The sequence below is a fragment of the Lissotriton helveticus genome, chromosome 8 (genome assembly GCF_964261635.1).
Source record: "Lissotriton helveticus chromosome 8, aLisHel1.1, whole genome shotgun sequence".
Lineage (NCBI taxonomy): Eukaryota > Metazoa > Chordata > Amphibia > Caudata > Salamandridae > Lissotriton > Lissotriton helveticus.
The window spans coordinates 366,973,258-366,995,579 of NC_136069.1; the positions used below are offsets into that span (position 1 = coordinate 366,973,258).

The 22,322-nt window shown below is 48.4% G+C and overlaps 1 protein-coding gene across 2 annotated transcripts in view; it reads left to right on the forward strand.

Annotated features, from left to right (window-relative positions):
* PDS5B (PDS5 cohesin associated factor B) overlaps window positions 1-22,322 on the forward strand; it is a 772,752-nt gene that overhangs the window by 327,823 nt on the left and 422,607 nt on the right. For both annotated transcript variants that reach the window (XM_078657163.1, XM_078657161.1), the window contains exon 16: window positions 7,733-7,872. In XM_078657163.1, the coding sequence (XP_078513289.1) occupies window positions 7,733-7,872 (140 nt within the window). The remainder of the gene's footprint in view (window positions 1-7,732; window positions 7,873-22,322) is intronic.

Sequence of the window (22,322 nt, forward strand, 5' to 3'; positions counted from 1 at the left end):
ACCTCCTGAAGAACAATCGGTGGCATCACCCAAAAAAGTGTCTGCTATTACTCCAGCACTTATCTCTCCACCACTCCTAGAATGACGCCTGCTTCCCATATACCAGCACCACCGAGGGACGATCCATCATCATCTGATGACGACAGAGAGGAAGGCGAGATTCCTGAGCCTCCCTCTCCACTAGATGACTTGGATGACTAAGTCATACTCACACCGTCCCCGCCTCCTCAACAGCCTGTCGATTCGCCATCAGAGGTTTTCATAACCTGTTGTAAAGAGTGGCAACCAAGTTCCACCTCCCTATATCATTTAAGCAGTCCTTAATGATTTCAAGGAACAAACAAAGACAGTCCGGGCTATACCCAATATTGACTACGTCTGGTGAGAGGGTGTCAAGATAATGAAGAAACCTGCCAAAGTGGTGGCTGTGCTGCCTCATATTGACAAGAAGTACAGGGCCCCAGAGGATTCCCCTGCATGTCTTACAGGTCACCCCAAAGCTGATTGTCATTTCTCAAGCAGCATAACGTAGATCCAAAAATCTGTTGGCTCCAATATCTGCGCCGCCAGCCAAAGAACAGTGGTGTTTAGACAACATCAGCAAGAGGTTTTCGACCATTTCTACCAACACAGTTTGTGCGGCCAACTCCCCGGCTATTCTGGGCAGCTATGACCAGCAGATGTGATCTGATATCAGTTCCCTCATTGACCTCATACTGGAAGAAAAAACACCTGAAGCCAAGAAGATCTTACAGGAGGGCAAACTTACCTCCTCTGAGATTATAGAATGTGCCATGGACATCGCCTACACCGGCTTCTGTTAACTGGCACACGCAGCTGTCCTAAGGCACCAGGGATGGCTTAAGGCGACATTTTTTAGGCACAAAGTCCAATCTAAGATCCTTGACATGGTGTATGATGGGGACACACTGTTTGGCAATCCCATTGATGACCCTCTTCTTGCCATCTAGCCGGACACTGACACAGCCAAATCCTGTGGCAACCTCAAGTACAAGAAGTTGCCCTTTCGGGGGGGCATGTCAACGAAGTTTATCAACCTACAAGGTGGCTCCCAACAATACCAGTCCTACCAGCCCCAAAACGGGTCCGTGTTCCAACAGCAGACAAACCATCATCAGCGGGTTTCTCTAAACAAGGCCCTCCCAGAATGCCACCACCTCAGTGCCGGGACACAGGTCGCAAACAGTGGCCAAAATCCAGTTACCAGCTACACCACCTTCTTCTCACTCAGTGGGTGCGAATATCTTCAATTACCTCTATCATTGGAAAAGCATCACGTCAGACAGATGGGTATTGGACCTCATACCTATGGCCATCCCCTGGATCCTCATCTTTTCTACTCCCATTTTTTTGTCAAACACAAGAAATCAAGGGAATGGAGACCCATCCTAGATGGCGGAAAGATAAACACATTCCTTTGCAAGCAAACGTTTTGGAGGATTACTCACTCCGACATCCTTCACCTCCTGTACAGCGTAGACTTCATGACATCTCTAGACCTGGAAGATGCATATTTCCAAATCCTCATTTATCCTAAACACCACACATCTCCACTTCACGGTAGCTGGTACCCATTACTAATCCAGAATCCTCCCATTCAGCCACCGGTCAGCCCCTTGCATATTCACCAAATGTTTGGCCCTGGTAGCAGACACTCCGAGGAAGCAAGGTCATCAGTTATTCCCCTACCTAAACGACTGGCTGCTAAAAGCTTCAACTTCAAGGCAAGCTGCCAGAGCTGCGAAAGCCTGCCTGTCGCGGTTTCTCAAGCTGGGTCTAACTTGACGAAAATCCTCAACTACTCCCAGTCAAAGGTTGCCGTTTTTGGAGCCGACCCAGATACAACTCCAAACAAAGCCGCTTTCTTCCAGGAAAAACAAAGACTAGCAGACTTGGCTCACAACATCTCAAGAAAAAAGGTATGTTTCAGTGAGGCTGTTTAAATTGCTACTGGGCATATTTTCTTCTACAATCAACCAAGTTCCCCTGGCATGCCTCAAGATGAGACCATCGCAGGATGAAATGCAGCTCTAATGGATTCAATCTGAAGGGTCCTTCGAGGACTTGATAACAATAACCGCAAGGATGATGGACGCGCTAGCATGGTGATCTCACAGATCTCATCCATCACAAGGCCTCTTGTATCTGCCATTGGTACCAGATTTCATCATCACCACAAACGCTTCACTGGAAGGCTGGGGAGGCCACCTATAGGATCTGCAGATCCTCGGAAATTGGTTGACTCGTTTAATGGCTATGCACATCAATAGCCTGGAACTGAAAGCCATTTTTCTCACACTGCAAGCCTTTCTCCCAAGGATAGCATGATCCTTGGAGCTGGTCAGTATGGACTTTATGACCAGCATGTATTATATCAACAAACAAGGTGGTACCAAATCTTTCAGTGTCTCACGAAGCCCAGGAGCTTTTGACTTGGCTCATGGTCCACAAGATATCCCTGAAGGCTGTACTTGTGTCCAGAGTGCACAACACCCTGGTGGAGACTCTCTGCAGAGCCAAAGACAGTTGCCACGAATAACTAGGCCAACTACTGCTGGAGAAGATCTTCTCGCTGTGGGAGAAAACAGCACTCGATCTCTTCGCAACAAGAAGCAACACCAAATGCCAGTTCTGTGCCAGTCGATATCCCATCCCAGGGTCGTGGGGAAATGTTTCGATGAGATGGTCCGAAATGTATGCATACGTTTAACCCCCCCCCCCCCCCCCCCCCCGCCGCTAATTCCCATGGTTCTCAACAAGATGAAAGCAGAAGACTGTCTCCTCGTTTTGATCGCTCTCAAGTGGCCCAGGCAGCACTGGTTTACGGAACTCATCCTCCTGTTAAAGACAAGTCATATACACCTTCCATAAACATGAACGCTCTGGACTCTAAACCAGGGCCAGATATTACATCCGGAACCAGCCACTCTCCACTTGCACTCATGGCTCCTCAGTTCTAGGAGTTCAGAGACTTAACGATCACAAAAGATTTCAGAGACGTTCTATCCAAAGCAAAAGCAAAATGCACAAATAAAACATACAATTTAAAATGGAAAAGATTCGGTTCGGCAGAATAACTTAACGCCCGTTTGAAGCCTCTCCTGAACAGATTTTACCTGATCTCCGCTCGCTTGCCAAGTCAGGCCTTGTTCATGCATCTGTCAAAGTTCACCATGCGGCTATCACAAGGTACAGACTCTCTACTCAGATTCTAACTCTGTTCAGCAAGCAATACATGAAGGGGATTTTTAGAGGTTTCGCTCCGGTGTGAGCACCTCCCCCAGAATGGCATCTCAATGTGGTCCTCTTGCAATTAATGAAACATCCTTTCAAACCCATTCACACGGCTGACCTAGAGTTTCTCTCTTGGAAAGTGTCTCTATTATTCACGTCTACGAGCAGCGTTAGCGAGATACAGGCCTTCACAACACAAGAGCCTTTTCTACGTTTCACCAGAGTTTGTTCTTCTCAGAACAAACCCAAAATTAATTCCAAACATTCCTTCTCAATTTCATCTCAATGAGCCTATCATACTTCAGACTTTCCCCCCTAATCCAGCTACACAGGCTGAAATGTCTCTCCTTACATTGGACATTAACAGTGTCTAAAGTTTTGCCTCCATCAAACTAAGCATGTTTGCAAAACGGATCGGTTACTAGTCTCTTATAGACAAGGTTGTCCAGAGACTTCAGTAACGGAAGCAACACTAGCACGATGGATTTCAACAACAATTCAGTTTTGCCATTCCAAAGCGGGCAAACCCCTAACGACGAAAGCTAAAGCTTATACTACAAGAACAGTGTCCACTTAGGCTGCTCTGTTAGCAGGCATTCCTCTGGAGAAGATCTGCTGTGCTGTGTTGTGGAAGAGCCCCCACACATTTACCCAGCACTACGGCCTAGAATCGACACAGCGCAGAGACGATGTCATAGGACAGACGGTGTTATGCCATCTATTCCGATAAGGTGAACCTCTTTAAATAGAGGTGTTTATTCATATTAAATTCAAATGCTTTTCAGACTGCTATATATTGCTACCTGATTGTTCTGTTAACGTTTATTTAGCTAAAAGTTATAGATCTGAACGCTTACAGTCTCAATACAGGTATATTTTACGCACACACTTACACTTCATATATTAACTACTATAAAGGTGTATTGCTTTGTCACCCACCATCCTCCAATGGTACTTAAGTTACCTACAATACTGCTTGCTATTCTAATTCAAGCATGTGACTCTATGAAGACTATAAGTTACTTACCTGTAACTGCAGTTATCCAGTATTGGTATCTTTCATAGATTCACATGCTACCCACCCTCCTCCTGTGAGATTCTCCCCTTATGACTAGGGATGTTATTCCCACTTGTGCTTAAAAATCTGAGGGATTGAGCCTCTCTTGGGGGCCTGGACCTGTGAATCACCCCCAGTGGAAAATGTCAATCATTACCAAAAGATTTTTAGATGTGGATCTCTAAAGTTTTTGCAACACTTTATTTTGGTTGATTCATCACCTTTTAAAATATAACCAAGTTTCCAGACTGGAACAGGAAAGAGTGCTCCTGCATGCTGCTATGTGGCACTATGCAGCTCCATTTAGGCTTTTGCTCCTCTACCCCATGCACCGTCAGTTCCTTTCTTTCCGCGTCTTTAAACACGGATTTGGGGCTTTGCTCTTACTTTTGACAGAATTTAGATGACTCCCAAATCAAAATCCAATTTGTAAGGGAACAGTGTCTCCTCCTTAAACCACAATATTTAAACCATGCAGTGACGGCAGAAAATAAATGTTGGTCGCAGACTTGCAAAAGGCGTATCTTTGTTCTTTGAGAGCAGTGTGCAATTCCAAGGCATGTGATAAGTGCACCCTCTTGCACCTGAAGCTGATCCGGGCACGCAAAGTTGTATGTCACCAAACACAGGAAGAAATCAGTGGTCTCTCATAAGTCCTACTCCAAGTTGAGGGCATTGTTCCGCTCTGGCTCCCTCAGCTACTTCTGCAAAAAGTCTTCTTCACAATTAAAAGTCCTCCCGTAAGTTGAAATCCAAGCGAAAAAATAGGGCGAAGCGGGACTCAACCTTATTCCGCCCCTCTTGATCAAAAGAGAAGTTGCAAGGGCATAAAGGTGCCACTCTATCTCGTCCCCCATTTCTGATTGAGGAATAGTTTCCGCAGTTGATCCCAATGCCCTGAGTTCCCTGGCCATAGGTGACTGATGTCCAACCCAGAACCAGCGTCTGTTTGACTATGTCTGAGGTAGTGCTCTGAATCTGCCACAGTGCTCCTCATGCAGTCGGAGTCTGAAGCTATGCTTCCACTACCACAGAGGCTCCCTTGTCTTTTTTTGGTTCTGGCTCTGACCAGAACTTGCCACCGCTAAGATGGCAGTGGTGGGCATAGGGATTATTTGTCGTCGTCCCCCCAAACCCACATTATGCTGGTGACAGTCTTTACAAGGTCTCACATGAGGCCAATAAGCATTATACTTCCCTGATGCATGGTTGATCTCGCCACTTGGGCCTCCAATGGAAAAGGGTGCATCATGCTGTGATAATTTGACCAACAACTTATGTCCTGGACAGAAAACTGCCTTTTGTTGAAGTCAAGACAAATTCTTACTGAGGTTTCGCCAAGTGGGACAGTATATGCTTACCCTCCGGGACATAGACAGTAAAATCTTGCCAGCAGTCCCTGAAGAACTTAGGGCCTCCTCGGCTTAGACTTCTCAAGATGCTCACAGTCTAGCCAGATATATAATTTGTGCTTGCTCTGATACTGTTCATTGTCTCAGGTGAGTGTTTGGCATCAGTGTGGTGTTCCATCGCCATGCGTGAATGTGATCCGTGGTTTTCTCAGGGAGACATGCAGACCTCCCTTGTGGATATGCCTTTCCATAGCTCATGTCTATTTGTTGAAAAAGCTGATTCAGGCTTAGAACGTGTTCAAGACGTGTAGGGCTGCTGCTCGCTCTTTCAACCCCTGCTAAACGGTTTTCTCACTAGTTCAAGACAATCCTTGACTACTTCAGGGAGTTGGCGTATAGGCAACACAGGTCCCACCAGTCCTTTCGTGGCCATGGAGGTGGCTCTGTCGGGCAATGTGCTGTCACCATGGGCATCAGTCCTCCCAGTCCCCCTCCCCGGTGGCACCACCCTCAGAGCTGCTTTAGCTTGCCATTTGTGGAGCACAACCATCCTGTGGGAGGTAGGAACTAGTATTCTCTTCTAGGATGGTGATAAGTCACATCCGACAGATTAATCCTCCAAACTATACAGAGGGCTATGCTGTATCGTTTCTTTCAGCCCCGTCGCACCTTCCACCCACATCAGAACAGTTTTAGAAGGAGCACCTATCCTTTGTCAAGCAAGAAATGCAATCTTTGCTCTCCAAAAAAGTCATGGTGAGGGTTCCAGAGTAGAAAATAAGGGTGAGTTGTTAGACTTGCTATTTCCACGTGCCGAAGAAGGATGGAGAACTTCGGCCTATCTTAGACCTCTACCTTCTGATTGCCTTCCAAAGTCGAACCTGACTCCTTTGCAGAGGATTCCTTTAAAAGGAGTGGTCTTGGACTTGGTGCAGTTCAGACCCCTCCCTCAGTTGCAAGAAATCCATGACATATGGCTGGTTGTAGTTGATTAGGGTCCCATCAGAAGGATATCAAACTCTTCAGGAATCTTACTGCCGTAATAATGAAGTCTGATGGGAAGGGCAGTTCACCTGTTCGGTCCTGTAAGATTGTTTTGGTCTGAGGCCCCTCCACAGATCCTCCACCTTCAGGTTTCGGGTTTTCTATCCAAAAAACAAAAAATGGTCAACCTAGGAATCTGCACAGTGGTTTGTTGAATTTGCTTTGAGTGCTGAAAGGCTCATGAAAGAAAATGATGTTGTGCAGGAGTGGTGCTCATTTGCGGCTCAATTTGTTACTTCCATAGTGGAATGGCATGGTAGTCACACCGCACCACCTACCGGCACGCAGTAGCACTGCATTTGAGTGTTCCATATCCATTCTGGTTCCTGGAGGAAATTCACAAGGTGAGTAATTTGTGCATAGAGAATCCACCCGAAAGAGCATTACAGAAATGAAGCATCTTGTTCATCTGCTATAAACACATTCTCCAAAATTTTGAATTCGAGATTCAAATGCAACGTTCCTATATCCATGGGGTAGTCGGAGAAATGATTGAAGAAAACAAATCCACTATCTGAGTTGGTGTATGTCTTGGAGGAACATGATCATATGCCACTAAAGATTATTAGTCATTCGAGCCTCCCTTTAAGCTGAAAACAAAGTCTTTAGGTAGCAAAATAGTAATATTCAACACTCAACAGCGGATCACATGAAGAAAATAGTGAGCCAACTGATGCTTATATGCAAGTATCATTTTTCTTGAAACGTGTTGTAGGTTTTTAAAATTGTAATATTTATCAATAATTTTCCAGTTTGCTAATCTTTCTGAGTAAATCTTAAGGCAGAGAGATTAGATTCATTGTTGCAAGCCCTATGCATCAATAAAGCATGGGGCTGAGGGCCATATGTATCAACACATGTCCCCATAGACACAGAATGAGCAAAACCATTTGATACTTCTGGCCCTTAGTCTTCTAAAAATGAGCATGTTGTATGTGCAAATGTTAGTTTATGACAAAGCGAAAGCTTCCTTGAATGAAATTAATTGTGAACCTCTCCTTATTTTGAAAAAACCTTTCTATAGGGAACTTACCAGATCCTGGAAAGGCCCAAGATTTTATGAAGAAATTTACACAAGTTTTAGAAGATGATGACAAAATCAGAGGCCAGTTAGAGAAACTTGTTAGTCCGACGTGTTCATGCAAGCAAGCTGAAACTTGTGTGGTATGTTTTATTAAAAAATGCTCTCATGTTTGTTGTATAGCATCTACAGTGTATGAAAACTATTGATGTCACTTTATTGCATGTAATGATTTATTTTTCATTTTCACATGATTTATTCTGTAATGGTGGCAACACTGTGAGTGATGGTGATTGCACAAGATTGCCCAGTGCTCAGTAAACCCTGGGATGACAACCTTCATGAATTAAGGCGATAAAAGGTTAGAAGGGTGATCAAATTAGGTTGGCGAATGGGCTCCAATTGTTGAATTGAGGGGGAAAGGGGAAGTAGATTGCAAGGCTTTCTGCACAAGAACACTTTATTTCAGTATTAGAGCAACAGCTGGATGAGTCGGAAGTAGTAAAACACACTAGATCGTTCTGTCTCAAAACAACAAGATAGTGATTTCATCAAACCCATTAATTGAGATTTCCAATGTTTTAGTGATTTGTAGGAGTACACCCTATAGAGTCTTGCTTCAATCCCACTTTGGACATAGTGTAATGAGCCACTGATTGTCTTTCTTTTTAACAGTAGCCCACCTATGTCTCTCTGCCCAACAACCAGTTTTCTCGGCAGCTTCTCCGATGGTCCTATCCACACAGGTGAAGAATCCCCCCCATCTGAGCCACAGGACCAGCATATCATTTGAAGAAAATAATTTATGAGTGGTAGCTCTGTAACTCTTTAAGTCCCCCTGTTGTGTGCCCAGTCGAAGTGGCTCTCCCCCCAACCCTGTATACGTCCCAAATCCTCCCTCAGAAAGGCCACGTGGTTGCATATAAAAAGATTCTCTACAAACATTTTGTGGAGCATTTCCCCACCCCATCTGCTTTAGTGGGTGAAGGGATAATCTCAATCTCTCATGCAGGAGCTAGATAACAGGAGTATTTTTTTAAAAGGCTTCTAACTGCAGATTCCTTAACGTAGAATATTCCCCAGTTGTCCGACTTGATCTGACAAATCTTGAGTATTACCTCTACTCTCCGGTAGTTTTTGCCAACAACTCTGTGTCCGCTTTGTCCATGCTGGATTCGACGTGCATGGTGCTTATATAGGCACTGCCCCAGGGCACTGACATCAGTTCCTTTTTTTTGCGCCAATAGTCGCGGATCCGGTGAGCTACCACGGTCACTTTTGGACAACTTTTGTCTGCATTTTTCCCCATTTGTTTTTAGTGTGCTGGGTACATGTTCCCGACAAAACCTACAGGTTTTATACCTTGCGGGGAAAGTTTGACAGATGTCTGTTACTGATCCCTGTTTGGTGCTAGGGTTCGAGCCACTACTCAGATTGCTTGTTGATGCACCTGAAGATGATTCAGGAATGGAAGCTGAAGCGCTTCCCGGCACAGCATCGGAAGGACCCACATTGCTCCTGGTCTCTTGGAAAATCTTGGTCCCGCGACTATCTCAGGCCCATTCCTAGAGGTCTTCTTGCTGCCGGTCATCCTCGAAGTCAGTCATTGTTGAGGAAGTCAATGAAAATCAAGAAGTAGAATCGTTTGACTTCTCAATGCCCCTTGAAGTCCCAAGAGTGGGCGTGGGGGTATATTCATGCCTCTGGGCACCGCTTGGGCACTTCACCTGCGGAGCGTACACCCTACGTATCCCTGAATTTCCTGCAGCTGGAGCAACTCCTGCCCAACTTAAGGATTTTTATGAGGCTATGCCCCTCAGTTTTTGGCATCCAACTCCCTCTGGCTTGCCTCCTAGCCAGTTGGGACTACTTTCTGCTCCTCCTTGCCACAAGGAGCAGAGAGATATCCCAACTGAGTTTTTTTTGTTTTGTTTTTGTAGCACCTTTATTAACAAATGCGTGTATCACAGCATTGCGCCTACAACCAATGCATTGGCCGGCATTTCTTCGGTTTTAATAATACCCAGCTCCGCAATCAGACATGTCGTCAATTTTCGTGTACACAGCAAGTCGCCTACAACCACTGCGGGCCGGCCGCGTTACATCAACATTTATAGTGATCCTTCATAGTGCCCTCAGGGTGCCTACCCATCGCATGTGTATTTTACCCAATAAGATATTGAGAGCAGGTGCAGTATAATTGGTGCAGTTTTCATATTACATTTGCATAAGGTAATCTGACATTGTGCATGACATAATCCAGTAGTCCTCGCTGTTTGCATCTTAAATGTAAATTATATAACAACATAACAATACTAAACCGTAACGTAACCTCAAGGACTAAGGGCATAACAGAAAAAGTACCAATTCGACCAGTGCAACACAGATATGGAGATCAGCCATCCTGTACTTTAGTTCCACTTACAGTTATGGGTTCAACACTCCCTCAACTAGTATCAAGACAGACTTGGGTCTATTTTCTCACTCCCCCTGAGTAGGTGATTCTCTCTCAGATTGGGTTTCACAACAAGCCAGCAGGTATTCACGCAGAGGGGCCCAAATGTCCCTGGGCTTGGACTTAGTAGGCAGTTCCTCCGCGTATATTTCCAACTGATCCCTGCAGTACACCATGTCTTTGAGCCACGCCTCTACTTTGGGGCACCTTTTGCTGTCCCAAGTGAACAAAGTACGTCTCTTAGCCAACAGCAGTGCCACCTGTATCAATCTGCTCGTCACCCCTTTCAACTGTGGAGCATATCCCAGCAGGCACAGTTCCGGGACATTTTGCAGGACAACACCCGTCATTTTCGCAACGCATTTCAACACATCTGTCCAGTAATCATGAACATATCTACACTCCCATGCTAAGTGCAGAAACCCCGCAGGTCCCTGCTGTGAGAAGTTGGCCTGGTAGGGGATGTTTCCAATTCTGGAACCACCTACTACCTGACCAAACAATCCCCTTATGGTGTCTGGTTGTAAGTCAACCTTATTAGACAAGCTATCCTAGGGGTAGCATGGACTAAGCAGCCTAAAGGCTTAACTTAAGAGGTCGTGTTAAGCGAGCTGTTTTACCACATACAATCCTGTAATACCAAATGAAAGGACACCACACAAGTATATATTATAAAAATATATGTGTTTATTACTAAAAACAATCCCCAGTATTCTTTATGAATAAAGGGGCACAAGCGTTAAATCAAAAAGCACTGTTTAAACATACAAGTTGCACAATTATGGATGAGGGCGGGTGGCCACTCAAACCATATACTAAACAAGTGGTATAAGAGATGCCACTCGAGCAGTGGTTAGGCCTAGGGCCTAGGGAATCGCTGGGAGCAGTCAGGACAAGCAATGCTGAAGTCGGGAATGGCCCTCGGGATTCGGGAGATGTGCGGAAAGCGCACGCATGCACCAATGTTAACCAATGGTGCGTAAAAGTCAAAGAGTTAAAGTTTAAGGACACTTCCGCTGAACCTAGAGGAACAAAACTTAACACACAGACCCTAGAGGTGTGCACCAGTGTGGGAACACCGGCGGAGCAAAGTTACCTCACCCACAGGAAGTGGGTGCACAGGGTCGAAGTGGCGTCGGGTTTTGACACGCAGGCTCTTGGTGCTTGAAGCTGAAAGGGCTGCAGGCGGGTTAAAGATGAAGTGTCCGGTGGAGTCCAAGGGTGGACTCAAGTTGTAGAGTACCTGAAAGCAGAGGGGACAGAGTCTGGGTCACTCAGCAGTGACCAGGGTGGAACCAGGACGGAACCAGGCAATGTCGGGCGCAATCAGGTGGTCGTCGAGGAGCTTCTCTCCGCTGTCACGTGGGCTCTGGGGCATCTGCGACGTCCAGGAGCAGGTCACGATCTGTCCCACGCAGGCTCTCACCGTCGGTGCAGTCGGCTTCAGGTTTGGAGCAAACAAGCCTTGGTAAGAGCAATCCACGCAGGATCGGAAGATTGCTTCTCACTCGGACCAGGAAGGTCAGAGTCGGGGCTCCTTTTCAGGGGAGCTGGTGTGGATCTGGAGCAACCAGAATCACAAGTCTTTTTAGGTAGTTCGTCGGCACAGGGACCACAAGCCAGCTGGCAAGTGACCGGGCCAACGCGTTGAGCCAAATCGTGCCAAAGGGCCCCACGCAGCACTCGTCGAGTGTGGAGGGCTGAACTTCGGCTCAGGAGTAGCTCAGGGTGGGGGCTTCTCAAACCCCGGTGTACAGCTTCGAGGGTCACTCGTGGGCTGCACGGTCAGCGTCTCGTGGTCACTTCAAGATGGCGTGCCCCACGCTTCCGGTCGCCTCCACGGGTCTCAGCTTTGCAGGGACTGTGGATCGGGCTGTTAGAAGCTGGGCAGGCTTGATCTCGTCGATCTCAGTCGCTCGAGTTCCGGCGGGAACTGCAACTAAGTAGACGTCGAGGGCTGGATGGTGCCTGCTGCTGCAGGGTGGTCACTCCTTGACCACAAGGGAGATTCTTCGGGCTTCCACGTTGAGATGGAGGGCGAAGGGTCCAGAATATCGTTTCAAATGTTTCTTCCAGGAAATCTGATGTGCATTGGCACTGCTCCCACTCTTATTCGAATCTGGTGGGCGTGATTACCTGCTAGGTCCCCTCCTATGGGTGGGACCCAGGAAGTGGGTGGATACACCCCCTTCCTTTGATCCAGGCCGCCCTGGCACGAGGGCTGGAGTGCCCCAGAACCGGTTTGGCCGGATTATGCAAGGGGCAGCCTTGTGCGCCCCAGGCAGTGTCTGGTTTCTTTCAAACCTCCCTGCTACAATACACTATCTCCTGTCTGGAGGGCGGTGACACCCTCCTGTGACAGGAAACCCTTTGTCCAGGACCCCCTTGACTGAGTTTCGGTCAGCTCCAGGGGTCCAGACATTTGTCTGTGGCAGAGGCATCCATTTTGTGGATCTTAAGGCCTTTGGAGAAATCAACCGCATTAAAGTGAAGTAACATGTCTTACCCCTCTAGAGGGGTGGAATGCCATCCCCGTCGCCAGAACTGGCGAGGGGATGGTATTCCAAAGCGTATGACACCTTACACGACATGTTTTGATAAAGCCAAACCAAAGTTGCTAAATAACCGCGAGGATTATAAGGCACTTAATAGTATATGGTATGGCATTATCCTGAAACAGCTTAGGGATTTGTTCCCGACGGCTGCAGACAGGCTCAGCTCATGCTAGAGCTCCATCTCACATAAAAACCATGCACCCAGCCTCCAGGATTGGGGAGGCCTGCCTATAGGAGTGGCTCACAGGTTTACATGTGTTCAGATATAGGTTTAGACATAGGTATACTATATCTAAGCAAGGGGTGTGTACACCACCTTACCCCAGCTGAGTGATCAGCCAGTTGTGTCAATTTAAGAACCAGCCAGGGGTGGCAAAAGATATGCTGCAGCCCCTGGTAGGCCTTAGTGGCTCCTGTGCCCTGTGCACCTATAGTGCATTCTACAGGGGCTGACAAGGAGTCCATTTCCAATTGGTATGTGCCTATAGCACATGTGTCATTTAATTTAGTGAGAGAACAGCAGGCTGGGGGTCTGATCAGCAGGCCCACAGCCTCAGTAGTCGAAAACCAGTGAAGCAAAAAGCAAAAATTTGGGGTGACCATAGGATAGCAGACCCTACTCTCCTACACCTGCCCACACCGCTTACATATCTCCTCCTCCCGCAATCCTATTCTCCAGAGTCTGTGGGGTGTGTGGTATGTCTGGTGTAGAAACTTTAAGTGTATAATTCTTAAGTTGCTATTGGGGGTCAGCCCTCCAGTTGTCGAGCAAATCCTCTCTCAGTCCGCTGCAGTCAGTTGAATGTCCAATACCCTGTTCCACCTCTCTAGACTAATGTCGTCAGTACGTGGTGTATCAGCTTGTGTCGCTTTGTATAGTTTAGTGATCTTTTTCTTCTTGGTGGGGGCCGTTATTATAGTCTATAGTGGCAGGGAAACCTCCGGCTCTGCCGGAAAAGTGGTGTAATGAGCCGGTACCGCCCTTCTCAACCTGTAACAGGTGAAGGTAAACAGCAGCGTCGGGTTTTCTATGTATGCCAGGTCCTCCCCAGTTATATATCGTCCCTCCACATATAAGTCCCCCATGTGTGTTAGTCCCACTTTGCTAAGGGCTTTTATAGACCCTCTGTCTTGCGCTACAGATAGCGCTGCATGTCCCTCTATAGGTAACATAGGGGCATAAAGAGGCAGTTTTTGCGTCCTGCGTCCTATCGCCTGCCAAGCCGCCGTGGTGACGTCAATGGTATTTATCTCAGCCTTAGGTATGTGTCTAGCATAATGAGAAATAACACCCTTTAGTGGTATTGGGTCAGCATCATCTCGTTCTACCGCTACATGGGGTATGTAGGCGGGTGGTTTGAACCAATAATAAGCGTATTGCGCCTGGCAGCACAGGTAGTACAAATACATGTCTGGACCCTTAAACCCTCCTCTCTCAAATGGGAGCATGAGCGTATGCCAACTGATCCTGGGTTGTTTTGCGCCCCACACCAGACGCAGCAGTTGTGTTTGTAGTGTTTGAAAAAAATGCTTAGTCAGGAGGACCGGGACGTTGCAGAACAAGTACAAACATTTAGGTAATATCACCATTTTTATGACTGCGATCCGGTCTGCCAACGATAGTGGTAAACACATCCACTTTATCCACCTGTGCAACCAGCGCTGCGTAAGCTGCGCCGTAGTTTTCTGCAATAACTAATGTCGGATCTCTGTGTACCCACACTCCCAAGTACTTAACCGGCTTAGCCGACCACACCAACAGGTACTCCACCGGCGGGGCTTTGGTGGTCTCCGTCAGCGGGATAATCACCGATTTCTTCCAATTTATGTGAAGCCCGGAGTATAGACTGAATCGGACATATTCACGGAGCAGAGGGGATAGCTGAGCGGCAGGATCTCTCACATATAGGACCATGTCGTCCGCATATAACGATATCACCACCGGCCTGAGTTCAAAATTCAACGCCGCAGCTTTGTGGAGCTGTCTAATTTTGCACGCTAGCGGTTCAAGCACTATGGCGAATAAAATGGGCATCCTTGTCGCGTGCCTCGTTCAATGCGTACTGGGTCAGATGTGTTCCCTCCTATTCGCACTCTCGCAGAGGGTTCAGTGTATAAGAGTTTAACCCAGTTGATGAACATGGGGGGGAATCCCATTCTATATAATATTTGTATCATATAGCTCCACTCTATCGAGTCAAATGCCTTCGCGGCATCAAGTAGCACTGCGACGGCCTGTATATCAGGGCTTAGCACATGTAGCATAGAAAAAATAGTGCGCAAATTCATGGCTGTGGATCGATCTGGTATAAACCCAGCCTTGTCGGGTAGTACCAGCAGTGGCATCAACGGCTGGAGTCTCACGGCCAGAATTTTGGCCAAAATTTTCCCATCTATATTAATAAGGGACAAGGGCCGATACGATTCACATTCCTCCGGGGGTTTGTCCTTTTTGAGCAGTGTGATGATCATAGCCTGCCTCAGCGAAGGCGCTAATTTACCTGTCTCGTATGCCTCTGCGTACATGCCTAGCAAATGGGGCGAAAGCAGCTTCGCAAAAGCCTTATAAAACTCCGCCGTCAGGCCCTGGTGCTTTCCCATTTGAGAGCGAGCGGATGGCTTCCTCCACTTCTTCCACATCTATTGGTCGACTAAGGTACGCCCAATGGGCGTCTGATAACCAGGCGCAGGCTATATCATCTAGATATGTGTCCAGTTCTCTGCCTTCCCGGAGGCGTATAGTGTACTATAGAAAGAGCGGAATTGTTCTAAAATGTCTCTACTTGTATGATGTTCCTGTCCAGTATTGTCTATGATCCCCTCTATCGGAGGTTGCATAGCCCTGGATGTCAATCGAGCTGCCAAGGACCTACCAGGTCTCCCACCTTCCCCATATCTCCTAGCCACATGTCGTTTGGAAACATACTTAATCTCAGTGTCTGCTAGTTTGTTATATTCATCTATCATCTCATGCATTTGCGCCAAGACCTCTCTGTCAGGCACCCTGTCATATTGAGTTTCAAGGGCCCTCAGTCTGCTCTCTACATTGCGCAGTCTGGACCGTATGTCTTATAGTATCCCCGCTGAGGTAGCAATGCAAGTGCCCCTGATTGTGGCCTTGAAAGCTTCCCATAGTGTCTCTGAACTATCCACAGACCCTATATTTTCTTCGAAATAACGTTCTATAGCCACTCCAATAGTTTCGTTATATACGGTGTCTAGCAGTGCCTCTGCCCTAAAACGCCATGTGAATGGTGGCCTCCGATTCAGAGGCAGTGTATATTTCAACAAGACTGGGTTGTGGTCAGACAGTGTTCTCGGCAGTACCTGCACTTTATCTATCCAGGTGTTAGCTTCCTCACTCACTAGCCAGTAGTCTAGTCTGGACCAGCTGTTAGTCGCCGGCGTGATGTGCGTGCCTAGCAATGTCTGCAGATGTCTGCGTCTCCACACGTCCACCAGTCCAAACTCCATCATGGCATTCGTGAAGCATGCCGCCACTTTAACCATTCTAGCTCCCTGTGGGTTAGACCTATCTAAATTCGGGTCCAACTGAGTGTTTAGATCGCCACCCCATATTATTGGTGTGTCAGGCCATGTTCGCATAATTCTGTATAGCTGTTCATAAGCTGCAGGGTCATCTACCACCGGCCCGTACAGGTTTATGATCGTAATCGTAGTCTGCCCCAGTTTACCCAGCACCATCGCCCATCTTCCCTCTTCATCCTTAGCCGAGTCCAACAACTTAAAGCCCACCCCTTTCTTTATCAATATCAGCACCCCCCTCGCTTTTGAGGAATAAGAGGAGGCTATCCTGTGATTCGCCCATCTCCTGGCTACGTTTTCCTCAGATTTTCTAGTTAAGTGTGTTTCCTGTAGCAGTGCCATTCCAACGTTATATCTATCCAAACTCGCCAGTACCCGTCTAATCTTCTGTGGAGTGTTGAGACCTCGTACATTCCATGTCACGGCTCTAATCTGTTCACCCATCACGGTGGTCTCTGTGACCGATCCAGTCGTCTAGTAGATTGGCCCATTAGTGTGTGCTCATGGTCTGCCTGTACCCATAGCCAATCATGACAGAGTCCAGTTGCCCTTAGTCCAGTGAAATAACTTAACACCCCCCCACTACCCACCTCCCACTTTAGCATACCCCAATCGCCAAAGACATTTTCCCTCGTGAACACCCCCTCTAATAACATTTCCAACAGATAAGCATTAGGTTGGGGAACACCCATCGGGGCTCATGGCAGCTACCACCACTCCCGTGTATTCTATGGGAGGGGAGCCATGGAGTCTTTTTCAATGTCCAATATCCCCTTTACACCGCCGGGCGGTGTCCATCCCTATTGCTTCATGTGTATCCTCATTTTGTTCTCCGGAGTGTATGCACTGCATCGCAGTTCAGCAGCCCACCATGTGTCTATCCCGCATCCCATCCACAGTAATATTCCACCTTACTTGTCACTCATCAATGTCTGATGTCCGTGAGGCCTCAGTGTCCTTCTTTTTGCGCATCAGCTCCTTCGCGTGCTCCATTGCTTGCTTCGGTGTCACACATATTTTACCTTTTTCAAAGGATCCTATACGCAATTTAGCTGGGTAGAGCATCGCATAGGGGATTTGTTCTTTCTGCAGCAATTTTTTAACATTCAGGTATTCCTTGCGCGCCGCTTGTACCGCAGGTGTAAAGTCCGGGTAGAATGATAAGTTATTTCCCTGATGATTAATGGTACCCTTCTGTCGGGCAATGCGCAATATCGTGTAAGTTAAGCAGTCTCGCTACGATCGGTCTAGGCGGCGTGCCCGGAGGAGGTCTCGCCGCCAGCGACCTGTATGCCCTTTCCACTGCAAACAAAGGGGAGAGTTCATCCTTTCCACAGATCTCCAACAGCAGCGTCTCGACGTAGTCCTCCATTTTCCCAACATTTGTCGATTCCGACAGGCCTAGTAGTCGAATGTTGTTCCTTCGGGATCTCGCTTCACTGTCCTCGCTCCTTGCTTGTATAACTTCCAACAGCTTTGCAAACTCCCCTGTTTTGTCCGCAATTTGCTGTATCCCATCCTCTGCGTCCGATATATGCTGCTCCGCTTCATTCAACTGTGCAGAGTTTGTCAAGTTTGGACGAGAACTGATCCATGCGCCCTGTCAGGACCTCAATCTTACCATCTATGGTCTGCAGACTGTTTTGTATAGCCGCCAATGTCCGCTCCAGGGCGGTTGAGGACGCAGCGCCTGTGTCTTGCTCAGCGTCTGACCCCGATGTACGACGCGGTCTGCCCCCCTTTCTCAAGTCAAATGTAAGTTTCGGTTGGGTTTTATCAGGCTTTCCATGTTGTCTCTCCGTGTGCCTATGCACACCAACCAACGTAAGCACGTCCTTCACTGAGCGGTATTTGTTGCTCGCTTGTTCAGTCCGCTGTTGTCCCGGGGGCAGTAGTGCAGGGACTGCACCCGCGTATCACCTGGTCCGTTGGCTATGTCCTGCGTCGGCCCTCCCTGGCAATCCGCAGATCGTTACCAGAGTTCACAGCCCTCAGCTCTCTCTCGCATTTCCACGACCTTGGGCGTAGGGTGTCTCCCCTAACTCTCCCGGGGTCCGCACCGGCACGCATCACATATGTCACCACCCTCTCTCACCTCAGATCCCTATCAATAGTTCGATCACTACTGTACTTACGCAATCTCTCCCGTACCTCCTTGCAGTGCCTGGGTCACACCTCCGAATCGCGGCGAACCAGTCTCTAGCAGTTACACTTTGCAAATGTTCGCGTTTAGCGCAGGCAGACACTGCAGTTACCCCTTTCCTGCATCATCAGCTCGATGTGCCCGCTATTCCTAGCGTGTTTGCTCAGAGCAAGCAATGCTCCTCACTGGATGCTCTTTGGTCGATGGTGTATATAGGTCGCTTTGTCCCCTAAGCTGTGTGCGCTGCTCCGGCCAAGTTGCCTCTGATTGGCCGCTCACGGCCCGTTCCCGCCACTGCAGCCGGGGTCTCTCCTAAAGTGCCACCCAGTGTCTTCACAACATTCCGGCCAATGTCTTCCACGCCTGGGCAGGTTTAGCCACCCTCCGTCTCCTGTGGCGTCGTGGTCCGATTCAAGCCCAAGTTCTGTCACGGATCTCTCTTCGTGCCTGTCTTCAGCGTGCACGGCGTAGTACGCCGTCCGAGCTCTACGGCCTCTCTGCCCCAGTACCAAGTCACAACACGGGCTGATGGCTCACCGCACTTCTCTCCCGTGTAGTTCTTGGGACAACCCGACCCTCGGTGTAGTGCTATCCCGTATTGCGCACAGCGATCTATCATCAGGCTCCACCGCGGTCTCCGGCAGTCCCAACCTTGAGTCCCGCCCTCGGCCTGTTCCCGCCTCTGAAGCCGAGGCCTTGCGTACTTCACGAGCCAATATCTCCGCTCCGCCCTGGCGTATAGTGTCTCTTGTATGTCCCGCAGTCTTGCAAGTACGCGAAGATTGTACGTTACCGATAGCACCGAGTTTCGTGCCGATATCAGGGATCACAGTGGGCGACTCTCAGGCTCTCTCCAGTAATTGAAGCCTCGTCCCTTCGCCGATCTTCCGGTCCACCGCTCCCTCTAGGCCGCCATCGCCATTTTGTGCCCGTGCAGGCTCCACCAACTTTGGCCCGCGTCTTAACCGCAGCCTGTCCCAGTCCGACCCAGATAGCACTCCGATGAGCGCAGTATCACATTTACACACTCCGGTATTCTCAGCCCGGCAATTACAGGGATAAAGGTTAGGATTTTAGCATATTCTCAATGGCTGGCGGAGCAGCACTACAGTGCGGCCATTCTCGCCGAGCTCGAAGCCACGCCTCCCATCCCAACTGGTATTCTCAGCCCGGCAATTACAGGGATAAAGGTTAGGATTTTAGCATATTCTCAATGGCTGGCGGAGCAGCACTACAGTGCGGCCATTCTCGCCGAGCTCGAAGCCACGCCTCCCATCCCAACTGGGTTACCACCAGCAACACCTTCCCCTATTACATCTGGGCCCTCTGGATCTGTTGCCAGAACTGGGCCGACTCCGGTCCCAAGATCCATTCTGGCTCTGCGACCCTCGCTGCGGTTATGTCCATCGATGTTACTACACTGTCACTTCACAATGATGAGGACCCTCCCTGTCTTGTCTGACTCAGTGACAGAGATCCCGCTCGATATCTAGACTGGAGCCAACCACCACAACAGCCTTCTGGCTCTTAGACAGTGCCCCTGTTCTTTGGCAGGCCAAACTTTGGGATGGACTTTGGGGGTGACGACGCTTGAGTACAGGGCCTTTGCCCCCACTGACGATATTGCTCAGTCTTTTCATGAAGATAACTGGTATTAGGACTTGTGAGAGGCCAGCGGGCTGGGCACCTCACAAGACTGTGGTTTAGTCCCTCCTCCTGGCCTGGCCACTGAGTGAAGTGCATCATTAGCGAGTTATTAGGAGGGTAACTGAGGTCCTTGATCTCAAACTTCCATCAATGGAAGGTAAATTAATGTTTAAACTGAAGTGCTTTGGCCAGGGCACATCTGCTTAGAGTCCCAGCTTCCCTCATGGATGTCCTGATGAGTTGATCTAAACCCTGTTCAGGAGATCCCAGTAGGCTGACAGATTGCAAGTCGCCATGCTCCAGGGGATCTTGTGTTCCTCACCCCGCCCTGGAGAATCTGTTGCTGCAGACTTCAACAACCAAGGTTAACCCAGGTGCATTCCCTACAACTCCCTCGTACAGTCCAAGTGGTTGGATACTTCTGGGAACAGGATTTTCTTTATCAATCTGGCCTTGATGTTGGTGAACACAGCATGTAAAATGTAGCAATACACCATGTATTGTTGGATTTGGTGGCGCAGGCGCTACCCTTGGTCCAGAGGAAGCTTGTGCAATCCTTACACAAGCTATGCTTGATGACCGAAATGCAGCAAATTTCACCACCAGGTGTGGGTTGGGCACCACAGACTTGCTAGGCAGAGCCTTGAGCTCTACTTTGGCTCTTCGGCCCCATGCTTGTTGCAGTCAATGGGCTTTTTTGGAATGTCCAAGTGAGCCTCATGAACATGCCCTTTGATGGTTCTCACCTGTTTGATGGCAAGGCAGATATAGCGCTGTAGGGCTTTAAAGACCGCAGTCACAGCTCGATCTTTGGGCCTCTTCACTGCCCCTGCCAACTGCACTCTTCTTGTCACTGCTTCTGTGGCTACGGTAGAGGTTTTCAGTCTTGTTCATAATACAACCATACCACAGCGCCATCAGGCTTACCAGTATTTTTGTGGCCATGGTCGAGGTTCCCTCGAATCTCATGGAAACCAGGGACAATGTGCCGCCCAGTTCTCCACTCATCTGCTACTGCACCAGCCGGACCTCTCTAATGTGCCCTCCGCGACACACCACCATCCATTAGGAGACAGAATGTGGCCCTTTGTACCGGAATGAATGACACGCTGTCACCTAACGCTAGTGGGCACTGCATATTGGTAAACGGGTTACAATCTTCCATTCCTAGAAACACCGTCACCTATGCCGCCATCCTTACAGTGGCTGACGGAGGACTACCTGTCCTTGTTGCATCAAGAGGTGCAGGCTCTTTTGGCCAAAGGAGCCATTGAGCGTGTTCTAGTGGCAGAAGTCAGTCTTGGTTGCTACTTCTCTATTATCTGGTGCTGAAAAAAGACAACGGTCTCCATACAATTCCAGACATTCGCCCTCTGAATGCCATCTTGAGGAAGAACTTTTTCAAAATGCTCATCCTTGCCCATGTTCTGTCTGCCCTAGACCCTGAAAACTGGATGGTAGCATTGGACCTGCAGGATGCTTACTTTCATATCCCCATGCTGCAAGCCCACAGATATTACCTGCGGTTCACGGTGGGCCATGAGAATTTCCAGAGCTCCCATTTGGCCTCACCAGTGCCCCTTTTTGTTCACGAAAGTGATTGTTACACTTAGCCTTGGAGTTTGGGTGTCCCAGTCTATCCCAACCTTGATGAGTGGCTGTTGAAAGCTGACTCCCCAGAGGTAGACTTCATCCACCCCCAGACTATGCCAAAATTTCTACATTGTTTGATGTTCACTATCAGTGTGACACACTTGACTCCTTCTCAAATGCTCCCGTTCATCTGAGCCATTCTGGACATATTGTGATGTTGTGCTTACCCTCCCGAGCGAAAAGTCCAGGACATTTGGGCTATGATCCAGATGTTTGTGCCTCAGTCCTGGATTTCGTTGAGACCGATTCTGCTGGGTCTGAGGGCCTCCTGCATCCCGATGGTGAATCATGCCAGATGGCATATGTGGGCTCTGCAATGGGATCTGAACTGCCAGTGGCCACACCACTCAGGGCATCTCTCTGATCGATTCCAGATTTTGGAGGAGACTGTAAAAGATCTGCAGTGATAGTTACTGAATCGCGATCTGGTCAGCGGCAGACACCTCTCTGCACACTTCCAGAGTTAACATAGGGGATTGATGCATCACTTCTATCATAGGGTTGCCACTTGAGAGAGGTGGTGATAAGGACTCTGTCCTCCGGTGGAGACCTAGCTCCACATCAACCTGTTGGAGCTGAGGCCATTGGCTTGGC